Source organism: Anastrepha ludens, chromosome 5 (genome assembly GCF_028408465.1).
Source record: "Anastrepha ludens isolate Willacy chromosome 5, idAnaLude1.1, whole genome shotgun sequence".
NCBI lineage: Eukaryota > Metazoa > Arthropoda > Insecta > Diptera > Tephritidae > Anastrepha > Anastrepha ludens.
In genome coordinates this window covers 95887466-95900131 of record NC_071501.1, presented here as the reverse complement: position 1 = coordinate 95900131, position 12666 = coordinate 95887466, and the positions used below count along the sequence as shown (strand labels likewise).

The window sequence follows — 12666 nt, the reverse complement described above, 5'->3', positions numbered from 1 at the left end:
TTATTATTTCGGCCGCATTTTGGTTGAGCAACACTTATTTACTTTACTCTCCCATGCCTCATACTTCAGATAGCTAAATATCTCTCTACTTGTCACAACCATTATTCCAGAAGGCATAAAGGATGGCATCAATTTTGCGTACAGGAAAATTTCTTCGCTATTTCGCAGGTTTCACGCGAAATTTTGTCGTTGATTCAGTACGACAAAGTGAAAATGGAATTAATCTGCTACAAATCACTCCCAGTGTTGGCATACAATTCCAGCAGTAAGTATATGAGTGGTTACCGGTGCACCCTCTGGCCATTACATTACGCAATACGAAGGGTGAAATCATGAAACAAATGGTGGCTGAATTTTACAAATTTGCTCGAATTTGCGTTAGTTCTCATTAAAGTCAAAATGTGAAAGATTTTTATCAAATTTCATTGAAAAAGATGTTTTTCAGATTCGGACCATATGGCATAACCTAAAAAAACTTGACTCATGTTTGCATATTTTCAGTGGCTTCGCCAGCAATCCAGCACCCAAGTCAGATCTCAACTTGGAAAAACAGTTGCGCCGGCTAGATCAAGATGTGCGTCGTGTCGGACGAATTTCGCGGCGAGATATTGAGGAAGTGCTGGAAGAGATACGCACGCAACAATCAGCCACTAGTTCACAATCGCTGCTCGTAATACGTTGTTGTGGGAATTTGGTGCCAGAAGAAATGCCGGAGGTGCGTACTGCACTAGTGCAAGAGATTTGGAAGACACTTAATGTGTTGAATGTGGCAATGGATATATCTCACTATAATGCTTTGCTGCGTGTCTATTTGGAAAATGAGCATCCGTTCTCACCTACAGAATTTTTAGCAGAAATTGAGTCCAAAAACATAGAGCCAAATCGTGTGACATATCAGCGATTGATTGCACGCTATTGCCAGCAAGGCGATATTGACGGGGCTACGCGCATATTAGAATTTATGCGTTCCAAGAATCTTCCAGTAAACGAGAATGTTTTTAATTCGCTTATACTTGGTCATTCACAGGTAAGTCGAAATCCAATAAGAACTTTCTTATCTACTTATACACATTTTTTCAAGTACTATTTACAATTATCTTCTTCTTGGGCTGTGTATCCTTGCTGCAGGTTCGCGTTTACATACAAAAGTTATTTTGATTTTAGCCATACGGTTATCAGGTCATATCAAAGATATCAGGAAATTTGTGTCTTTGCCAAGTAGTTAAGCCAAGTAGTTTTTTTCCTGTCAATTCCTTTTCCTTCGTTCAGCAATTGTGAAGGATCATAATTTGCAAACTTTTTTCCGTTAATTCATTTGATGCTTTATCAGTCCAGCTTACTACCATCATTTTTTTATAGCACCACCATTTCAAAAGCTTATATTTCATTGTCCATAGAAAAGGGTCGCCATTACGTAGAGTTTTAAAAATCGTCTTTAATTTAATTGGCATGTCGTGTCAGTAGTTAAGAGTATATTTTACCGCTTATTCCAGATCATGATCCCATTGGTCAATTCGCCATATTCCTATATATTTTAAGCTTTTTTTTTTGGTCTTTCTATTTTATTTCCGTGGTTAGCTTCGCATTTCAGTAGTCTCTGCCGCTTTTATTTACAATAATAAATTTTTTTATCAGTATTCATACTTAGCCTTTGGGGTGCTCTTAATAATTTCTTCGGAATTCTTCAGATTATTTGTCATCAGTGTTATATCATTTGAATGTACGTGACTCACACCTCGCATAAAATTCCACCATCACCATTCGTTCCAATTATGATCGCTTTGTAGTTATCCAACCCTGAGCATTTTCTTGCAGAGATTAATATTCTCAAATAAATGCAAACCCCAATTCTCAAGGTATGGGCAAATCACAATTCACACCCTTTTCCGGCTCTGTCAGTTTTAACAATGCCAATATGTTCCCCTTTTTGATTTCGTATACCGTGTTTTTGTTGTAGTTCTCTGTTCGTTTTATTATTTTGATTTCATTGGTTATTTAGTGTTAAATTTCAAAGCTGCTGTTGATTACTCCTTAACTTTAATCGATTCTGAGAGTTTAAGGGGTAACACCACTGTACATGCGTAAAATAAACACGATTTTTAAAGAATTTTTTTTGTATAGAAGGAAAGGGAAAACAACGGTGGGGGGTCATTTTTCCCAAAATCACTTTCCCAAAAAAATTTTTTCCCAAATTTTTTTTTCCCAAAAAATAATTTTCCCAATATTTTTTTTCCCAAAAATATTTTTTCCCGCTTTATTGTTTTTTCCCGAATGCATGTTTTCCCAAAATAACTTTTTTTCCAATAGATAGCTTTCCCGAACAAATACTACTGAAATTAATTTTTATTATTCTACTATTTCACATTTTTCGACGATTCCGACAATATGAGTGTATATAATAATCAAAAATCTTATACTTAAGTAATCGAAAAAGATTCGAAAAAGTTTTTCAATATACATTTTTCAATTCGGATAAAAAGACAAGGTAACGAATGTATCCAACTTCACTCATATAAACAAGTTTTTTCACGTCATTCTTTTCGTGTCAAAATTTCATGAGCCAAAATTTGCTGCCTAAAGTCAAAATTTCTAATTATGGCGGAATTAATTGAATGCAAAAAATCATTTCTTTTCAAATAATAAAAAATGTACTCGCCCATTCATTGCAAATGTATATGCGATATTTTACAGACGAACGATATTTTGGGAAAAATATTTTATGGGAAAATTTATTGGGAAATTTTTAGTTTGGGAAAAATGGCATTGGGAAAATTATTTTTTGGGAAAAAAAAATTTGGGAAAAAATTTTTTTGGGAAAGTGATTTTGGGAAAATTGTACCCCAAAAACAACCACTCTGATTTGGGAAGTTATTACTTATATACTAAAATACAAAACTACAAAGTTTGATCGCAAAATTTTACAAAATGGCGGCATTGGAGACATTTTTGTAATGTGGTTTCTCTTGAAGGAGCTCCGCGGCACGCAGCACAGAGGGTTCAAATTTTAATCTGGAACAAAAAAACATTTTTTTTCTTAATCTAGATAAAAATAGCTAGAGAAACACGTAGGGGATTTAAAAAATATTTATTTTTGTGGAATTAGCAAGCATTTGAAGGAAAAAACTCTATTTTGGACTAAAAAAACGGCACTTAAATAATTATAACAATCGTTTAAATTAATCTATCGAAAATCCCCTACGCTCTTCTCTTAAGAAGGTCATTATACAGACGTAGTGAAAAACCTGATTAAAAATATTTAAAATTGTTTGAGTTATGCTGCGTGCAAATTTCAGAAAACGTGTTTTGAGAAAAACGCAATTAAAGTTTGGAAATTTGGAGAAGTCGTTAGGTAGCAGTCACTAACGCTTGGTTTAAAGCTTAAAATATTTATGAAAAAACTTCTGTAACGTATACAACTTTTTGTTCTGTATTTTAAAAGGTTCAAAGAATTTTTTAAGCTTATAAAAAAAAAAATCAATTTTTTGAAATTTCTACAGTGGTGTTACCCCTTAATAAAAATTGATAAAATAAAAAGCAAAAATCGCAAAAATTTATTTCACCACCGATGCCGAGACCCGATTATGTGGCAGTTGTCTCTATATATGTATATATATACATATGTACATTTTTAATATCACCACTTGATCAACTTTTCGCAGAGCGATCCAAAACACGTCCGTTTTGTCCGAGTAAAGAATATATTTATAAAATTTTATTCGTCATTATTTAATTTAATTAATATATGTATGTGTGTGTATGTACTTATTTCTCTTTCAACCTTAGGCCAATGATCTAGAATCAGCCAAAGGTATTTTATCGGTGATGAAACAGGCTAATTTGGATCCCAGTGCTGACACCTACACAACTCTTCTGTGTTGTTATGCTCGTCATGGTGATGTTGATTCTATACTTCGTACACTGGACGAATGTGAAAAGGCGGAAATATTCTTACTTGATAAAGACCTGTTGGACATCGTCTATGTACTGAGCATTAACGGACATGCGGATAAAGTGGATGTAGTGCTTGCAAGATTGCGCATTTCGGCAGGTTTCAATCAAGATGCAGTGAATGTTATACTACGGTTGGTGAACAAGGGTTATGAGGACGTCGGATTAAAAATTTTGCAAGTAATGCCACGTAGCACTCGTCCTGATGGCCAACTGGTAGATACCGGAAACTTTTTCATTAAGCAGCTTGTCAAAGCCAACCGTCCAATGGACAAGATCTTAAGTATTTGCAAAACTCTTCAGGATGAAGGTATGTACACATATTCTTATGATAATTATTTTTTATTGTGGGTTAAATTAATTTGTTTTTTTTTTTTTGCCTGCATTTTTTAAGGTCTGAACCCTAAAGCGCTTTTGGTAGCCACTGAAGCTGGTCTTAGTAATGGTGTGGTTTCTAATGCACTTCCGCTATTGCGCGAATTGAAGAATGCTGGTTTGCCTATTCGCCAGCATTACTTCTGGCCATTGATTTGCTCTGCTGAATCAAACCAAATCATGTCCATAATACGTAACATGCAAGATGAGTTCGCTTTGCATCCGAACTCTGAAACCTTGCGCGACTACGTCATTCCTAATTTAAAGGAGAAGAACTGGGATAAAATCGTAACAATCTTACGTGATGCGGGTATATCGAACGCTAGTGCAGCAGCATCCGCTGCTTACGTAGCATTGACTACAAATCAATTGAAGTCTGCCGCTAATATTATGGAGTCATATAGATCATATTATTCATCCCAATTGTTCAGACAACCCTTAATTCACGCGCTATCAGCTACCAACGACTATGTCTCGTTTACTCGTGTGGTCAGGCAACTATACGAAACCGTTCAGAGTCGCTCACTTAACGCACAGCGTACCGAAGCTGAGGAGGGCTCTGAAGTAGAAGCAAATGGTGAAACAATAGAAAATGAGGGGCCTAATCTAAGCTTTGATGTTGTTGGAGCTGTCCTGAATGACATTTGCTCATATTTTCGTCGCAATAGAATTGAAGTATTAAGTAACATTTTGCCAGCGCTGGTAAAGGAGGGGCTCACCATTAGTAATACAAGTGCTGCGCGTATTTCAGAACGCCTGGGCTCCGAAATGACAACTGAAATCTCCGAGAACTTGGCCAAACTTACCTCTGGTGAATTAGAGCTTGTACCACTGAAAACTTCAGAACAGCGCAAACGTGGTCTGGATTCGTTGACAGTTGAAGGTAAGCTCCAGTTGCTTTAATTGCTTCGATTACAATAATGAAACCTCTAATTATATTTAGAACTTGAACGTTTCATCGCTAACGTCGAAACGAAAGGCGATAATGCTAACAATTTAAAACGACAACTACTAAACGCTTGCTTCCGTTCTGGTAATTTGGAGAAGACTTTGCAAGTCATCGAAAAGCTGGAAGCGGAAAAGTTCACAATTTCAGTTGGAATATGGGCGCAACTAATAGATTTGTACGCAACGGAAAATAAGACATCAGAGGCATTAAAACAATACGAAAAAATTAAAGCGGATAATCCTGAATTCGTGTTGGACAACCTTAAATCGGTGCACATTGCAAACCTACTCATAAACGAAGAACGATTCGACGAAGCCATTAAATTCTTGGAACGTAATAAGAAACCGGAGCTAGTAACGGACAACGAAGGTTCTTTTAACTATATCTCGGTTGTATGGCGTCTATTGAATACACTGGCCGAAGCTGGTAAAGCGGATAAATTGCAACAACTGTTTGATACATTGGTGGGCGGAAATTATATTTACCCCACTAATGTACTTTTGGGGCCATTAATAAAAGTATGTATCAGGGATTATTTATTAGAATATGTATTCATTTTTTGTATAACTGTTTAAATACTTTTTTGTTTAGGTGCATCTTAAAAATGACAACATTCCTCAAGCTATGGAAGCATTTGAGCAGATCTGCGAAAAGTATAAGTGTACGCCGTGGAAAAATGATCTAGCTTGTCGCCTCATAGAAATGGAGGATGCCGCTAATCTGCAAAAGCTAACTGATTTGAGCACAAACATTCATGGTGAAGTAAACAGTCTGTATGATTTGGTATTTTCGTTTGTCGAGTGTGGACGCATACGTCAAGCAAGAAAGATTTTGGAAACACCTGGACTTCGTACACGTCCACAACGTATTAACAGCGCATGTGAACGTTACAAAAACGAGGGTATGGTAGAACCACTTGAAGGTTTGGTTGAAGCGACAAAGGATCTTAATCATATTGATCGCAACAAGATCTACTATAATTTATTGCTGAGTTACTGTAAGTCGGAAGATACCGAAAAGGCCTTGGGTCTTTGGACCAAAATGCAGGAAGAGGACATAGCGCCCACCGATATTTTCCTTATTAAATTGGCAGAACTGTTGAAGCAGAAAAACATAAAAGTCCCATTTGCTGTACCAGAACTAGAAAAAGCACCAGCGGCTAAGTCGAATAAAACAAAAAATGCCGAATTGGATAATGCTATAAAGGAAACAAAGTCACCAACTACTTTATCGCTTCTGCGGAAAGCTATCAAAGCTGGTGAGATTGACGCTGCGCTAGATTTTAAAAACCAATTACGATCAGTTGAAGCTGTGAGCATCAATGATCTTTCGCAATTGATCGAGCATGCGGTACGCGCTGGACGTCTGACGGATGCGACAAAAATCGTAACCGAGCTGTTAGCGAAAAAGCAATACCCAAAACCGAAAATTTTCAGATTTTACTTAAATAAGATTGCTGCCGCTGGCGACGTGAATACATTACAAGTACTCGGAGAGCAATTATCAGATGATCAAAAGAAAATAGTTTCTTTTGATAACCGTTTTTGTCATGCAAACATTATAGCTGGTAAAGCGGATCAGTATTTGCAGTCAATCTATGAGCAGATTGCTGCAGCAAAAACTCCAGAAGAAGCTGCTAAACTAGCTGATCATTTTCCACGTGGTGGCGCTCTAGGAATTTTACAACAAAACCCCGAAACATTGCCATTATGTAGGTATTTTATATTTTAATAATCACTATTTCTCTTTCAAAAGTTTAACATTCACTATTTTTGTTGTCGTTCAGTCGAAAAAATTGCGGAAAAATACGCTGAACAAAAGCAATTAGGCCCAGTTAATGTGCTATGGATGCATTTACTCTCAAAAGGCGATGAAGCTGCATCGAAATCCATATGGGATAAACACCTTTCGAACGCACCACGTCTAATGTTCCAACGAGTTCTGCAGACGGCGCGCGAGCAAAAAGACGAGAAGCTCGCTCAAGCGGTAATAAGTCAATTGCGTGAGTCAAAGATCTCGGAAGGAGCTATTGGGAATGCTTATTCGTGCCTAATTGACATACACACCACTGGCAACAATTTAGATAAAGCGCTGGACACGCTGAAAACAGCAATCAAAGATATATGTTTAGAGAATATAAATCGCACTGCGTTAGTGCGCCTGAAAACTGCACTTCAGGAGCAGAATAAGGAATTTCCATTCGAAATTCCTGAAAAGAAGTCGCAAAAAAACAGCAGCAGCAGCAGCTCACAATCATCTGATGATGACGTTACGCCGAAGCGACCAGAGACAAGACCAATTACACGGCCAACTAAATAAATAGGGATATATTAAATATGTTCGTAGTCTGTAACATTAACGAATAATTGTTGATTCTTATTTTAAATAAATGCTAAGTACTTCATATGTTTATTTTGAATTAATTTAATTCTCCTTCGGCCATTATCTTGAATCAGTACATTATCAGATTACACATTATACAACTTTTATTGTACATAGCATAAAGTGACAATTCATGTATTCTAATTTTAGTCCTATGAAATGCATTTAAAAAGTTGGTGGATGAAATAAATACAAACCTAAAATAAAAACAGGGTTATTTTGTCACATACGTGAACGTACCTTTCGTCACGTAAAATAATGTTTTCCGGATTATGACATACGTGCTCGTAATGCCTATATCGTAAGCTGCGTAATGACATACGGTAAAAGTAGAGTAAACGCACGCGTTCGTTCGAATTGTCATACGAACATCAACAGGTAATCAAAGCGGCCAAATTTCACTAAAAATGTGAGTAAATTGTAAAATTGTTTAAATTAAAAATAATTTTAAACTACTTTTATTATTATAGGACGAATTACAGTAAACTAAACCCTACACAGAAAGAACTCATGGCGGAGTTTATGGTAAGCCACCCAGGCCTGGCAAAAAATAAGCTGCCAAGTTCGGTGGAAGGGAGAGCAATAGCAAGCAGACTCTGGGAGGAGCTCTCGGAGCGCCTAAATGCGGTAGGGCCACCTACTAAAGATGCTAAGATGTGGCGGAAGGTACTTACATATCTGCATAAAAAAGTTGTACTTTTTATTTGAAAATATACAATTTTTATGGATTGTTATAGGTTTTCGCTGATCAAAAGTATCAGGCAAAGAAAAAGCTTTCATTTAACAAAGCATCTAAGCAGCGAACTGGCGGTGGACCCTATACTGGAAAAGTCATTACTGCCTCCGAAGAACTTTTAATTGAGGCAGCCGGACTAGAGGATTGTATAGAGGAGAAAAAGTATACACCACTACCCGATAGTCTACCGACTACACCGGCCTCAACAATTCTCAGTAGCAGTGATAACAGCGACGACGAAAAAGCGAGTTCCTCCAGCAGCTCTTTACCAGCTCCATCTGCTGCCTACACACTTCGAAGGAGTAAGACTTTGCGGAGTAGAAAAAATTTTAAAAACGAAAAGTTGACATTGCTCCAGCAAAATTTAAAAGCGGCGTCCGATTTCCAAATTAGTTTGAATGCGAAGTTAGATAGATTACTGCTGGTGCAGGAAAAAATGCTTAAAATAAAGGAGGAAAAGCATCTAATTCTACAAGAATCGCACCAAATAAATTTGCAAATAAAAAGGCTTGAGCTGGAAACGCTGCAAAGTAATTTATCAAAGCATTCTAGTATTTAAGTATGAAATATAATAACCTTTATATATCTGAGTTATAAGTTTTAGTTTTAAGTAGTTCTTAATAAAAATTAAATATTTAATTTGTAAACAAGAATAGAAAACTTTATTTCATAATACTTTTAGTAAAAATAATTCCATTTTATAACTAAAACATTTCTAATACCATTTCAGAATATTTATTTAGTAACGAATTAATTATTATTATTATTTATGGGAGATATATTCAATATAACCCTAACTTAATTAGCACACTGGCTACTAGGGCCTTCAGGGCTTAATGACGATTACAAAATGAATTATTTCTAATTGTACAATTTAAATATGGTCCATGTCTTTCAAACGTTTGGAAATGGTTTTTTGGGTCACTCCTAACTGCTCTACCATCATTTCTTGCGTTTGACCATCATCTTCCAACAATGCTTGCAATTCGACGTACTCAAACTTTTTCGGTGGCCGGCCACGGTCCTCGTTCTCCACGCTAAAATCACCACTTCGGAATTTTTCAAACCACCTGAAGCACTGTGCTCTACTTAGAGCTTGTCCACCACAAGCTAAAGCATTTGATGAGCTTGGGAAGCGTTTTTCTTCAATTGATAAAAGAATATTAACGATGTCCGCAAATCGTAGTTTGAAGGCACGAAATTCAACATTTTTATTTTGTTGTATATAACATAACAAACAATGAACTGAATATTGTTGACAGATGACAGACGAAAAAAACCCGACATTTGTTGGGGGGCCGGCGTTTAAAAATACTCCTAGCGACATCTATGGACTAATAGCTGAATGTCTCATTTCATAGATATCTACCTGGTACCTGGTAATAATACATTTCATATAATTAATAGAGTGGATGGTACCATAGCTCCGAATGCAGTAGTCCGTTTGGTGGTTAGTGTTGGACAGAGGTCTAGGATGTGTTCGATTGAGAGATGCCCTCTACAGAACTGACAAGTCCGGGAAGAGGAGAAGATGTTCGTGTGTTAGTTTAGTATGACCGAGTCTCAGACGTATGAAAGTTGTGATCTGGTGTTTGGAAAGGGAAGTTGGAAATAGGGATTTTTTACAATCAGGATTTATAAGGGTGTATGAATTATTAAATTGAGACCATTCAACCTTTTCAAGGAAGGAGAAGGGGAGGAATATGTATTTTTGGCTGCTGCATCAGCTTTTACCTATCCAGGGATGCCTATGTGGCTAGGTATCCATAGAATCTTTATTTTGTTAGGACATTTTATTAATTTATCCCTGATACGACAAATGATCTGATTATCATTAAAGATATTTTTTATCGTTAGACAGACTGACAAGCTGTCTGTACATATTAAGAATTTTCCATTATTATTTGTTGCATACTCTGACGCATGAAGGATAGCCAATAAAGAAATAAAAAATATAATATTTTAGTTTGATTTGCTTCGCCTATGTCGGGGTCAAAGTTTTGAGGATCATAACTAATTCTAAACATAATGCCAATGTTGTGAAATGCTGACTTTGAAACGCCACTTTTGTAGGGTGATACCTTACTTTTTTACAGAATCCTTAAACTCTCCAGCGTTTTCTTAAAGTGATAATATTTGGCTCAACGCCAAAGCATGCATGATTCCATTTCTAAATATTGTTTATTATCTACGTTTTCTAATAATTTTGGAGGTTTCGAAAAATACGATCCTAATTGTGAATCTTTAAACCTATTATGAACTTTATTTTGTCATCGTTTTTCGAGTTCCAAAGATCTTTTTCGTCCTTTAACGCGACACTCATCTGTGTTAAGCCATTGGGTGTTAATTATTGCAGTTAATTTATATGAAATAATAAGATGTCCAATGATATTTCAAGACTGTTCAAACGTTATTAACAAAGAACAACTCCTTTAAAGTGGTATTTCGTGTCATTAATTACTCTTTAAATTACTAAAGTGTAAACACAAAATGCGTGTGGAATATAAACTTTGACATCAAATGTCTTTTATTGTCGTCTACTGAAGTTTTCTTTGAAACATTAATGAAGTGCCTAGACATTCAATAATATTTTAATTCATGAAATTTAAGAGCGTAAAAATTTTCATTTTGTTCTATTGGTTTGCTTTAGTTATCGATATCTCATAAAGTATCGATCAAACAATTACTGTCTCGTGTAAGCGCCAAGTAAGATACGTGACCACGCTATTCAATATATAAGGAAACTAGGAAGTCTATTACTAATGAGGTCGAAAAATGCGTCGTATGCCTCTGAGTAATCCAAAATAATAATCTACAGATAGAGTTAAGTTTTAATAAGGGAAACAAACAGAGACATTGTGAAAGAAGGATGTGTCGAGAAAGTTATTGAACACCTCAAGTTTGGTATAGGAGACCAAATTGCTCCACTCCAACATTTCTTGCATTTTTGTATTCACCTCCATCACCGATCCTTGGTTCTACAACTCGTGCACCATTCTTGAAAATATTTGGCTGTTTTTCCGGTAGCCGCGGAACTACAAGGACGATAGATTTATCAGGTTTCACCATTATATATATATATATACACCCTTTTTGGGTGTTTGGCCCAGCTCCTTCCGCTATTTGTGGTGTGCGTCTTGATGTTGTTCCACAAATGGAAGGATCTACGGCTTTAAGCCGACTTCGAACGGCCAATGGTTTTTATGAGGAGCTTTTTCACGGCATGGAAATACACTCGGAGGTTTGCCATTGCCTGCCGGGTGCCGATCGCTATAAAAAAAAAAGAGGTAAAGTCGGTTTACTGACGATAGTTTAACGTGACAACGTCATAAGAAAATATTGATGGAATGGTTGCAATTTTCAAAACAAAATTTTAATTTTATTTGTTTGATAGATATTTTGTATGGATATAGAGGAGGAGGTAAATGGAATTGCAATGGAATAGGTCAAGTAACATTTACACAAACGTGAAAAATGACGAAACATTTATCAAATTGATGAAAGATAATAAGTCAACAACACTAAGAGGACCATCATCGATTTGCCTTTTTCAAGACATTTTATACTCGAAACACTCCCTTTCATTTCCTACTTTTTCTATCATCGTCCTATTCTCAACAAAGTTTTTTATTTTATTTTAAACTCCTTTTTGGTTTTATTTTAAACTCCTCAAGTAAATCAAATTAATAATAATCAATAAGAAGGCATATGCAAATACAAATACGTGAATTTATATATGTACATTTGCGCATATACATACATATATACGCTCACTTAAGTAGGAGAGAGCAAGATGTCGAACGTTGCCGTTCGTTTGCTTTGTTCGTTCCGCGCTTTCGCTTGCAGTTCATTCAAGGTAACGCCAATGAGCAAGGTAACGACAAATGAGCAAGGTAACGACAAATGAGCAAGGTAACACTAATGAGCAAGGTAACGACACATTTTTTCGTGCGTGCAGCCGGCTAAATCGAATTATAAGACGTTATCACGTCAAAAAATTTCTTCTACTTCGCGTTTCGCAGAGATGCGAAACTACGTTCCCCGAATGGTAGTCACATACCAACCCATTCGATAACGGCGGCAGAGGCCGTTAGGTATGGTGAAACACAAATTTGTGCCAGCAACTTCGACTGCCACGTCACAGGGCACTCAGCAGCCGAATTTCACACATGTTCATACACTCGTCCCATCATTCGTTGTTCAGACGGCAACAAAGCAACATGAGTGAAGACTGTATTGACTTTTATCGTGTATTACTAACACAATCTCAGTTTTC

The 12666-nt window shown here is 36.4% G+C and overlaps 2 protein-coding genes across 2 annotated transcripts; both read left to right on the top strand.

Moving 5' to 3' along the window:
* The first annotated feature begins 62 nt into the window (after positions 1–62).
* Positions 63–7676, top strand: LOC128865316 (leucine-rich PPR motif-containing protein, mitochondrial). Its single transcript, XM_054105515.1, has 7 exons — positions 63–265; positions 502–1027; positions 3784–4258; positions 4343–5206; positions 5267–5790; positions 5864–6983; positions 7059–7676. Exons 1-7 carry the CDS (start codon positions 123–125, stop codon positions 7589–7591), a joined length of 4185 nt encoding a protein of 1394 aa, XP_053961490.1. The 5' UTR covers positions 63–122; the 3' UTR covers positions 7592–7676.
* A 301-nt stretch (positions 7677–7977) lies between these two features.
* LOC128865318 (uncharacterized) lies at positions 7978–8983 on the top strand. Its single transcript, XM_054105520.1, has 3 exons — positions 7978–8063; positions 8125–8320; positions 8392–8983. Coding segments are annotated over exons 1-3 (756 nt in total). The 5' UTR covers positions 7978–8061; the 3' UTR covers positions 8950–8983.
* Positions 8984–12666: the final 3683 nt, after the last annotated feature.

Excerpts from the sequence above, each read along its gene's own strand:
- LOC128865318 (XM_054105520.1), top strand. Across the intron at positions 8,321-8,391 it reads ATGCTAAGATGTGGCGGAAG|GTTTTCGCTGATCAAAAGTA; the intron begins GTACTTACATAT and ends GGATTGTTATAG.
- LOC128865316 (XM_054105515.1), top strand. The coding sequence starts at position 123 with ATGGCATCAATTTTGCGTACAGGAAAATTTCTTCGCTATTTCGCAGGT. Across the intron at positions 5,791-5,863 it reads TTTTGGGGCCATTAATAAAA|GTGCATCTTAAAAATGACAA; the intron begins GTATGTATCAGG and ends TTTTTTGTTTAG. Across the intron at positions 6,984-7,058 it reads CCCCGAAACATTGCCATTAT|TCGAAAAAATTGCGGAAAAA; the intron begins GTAGGTATTTTA and ends GTTGTCGTTCAG.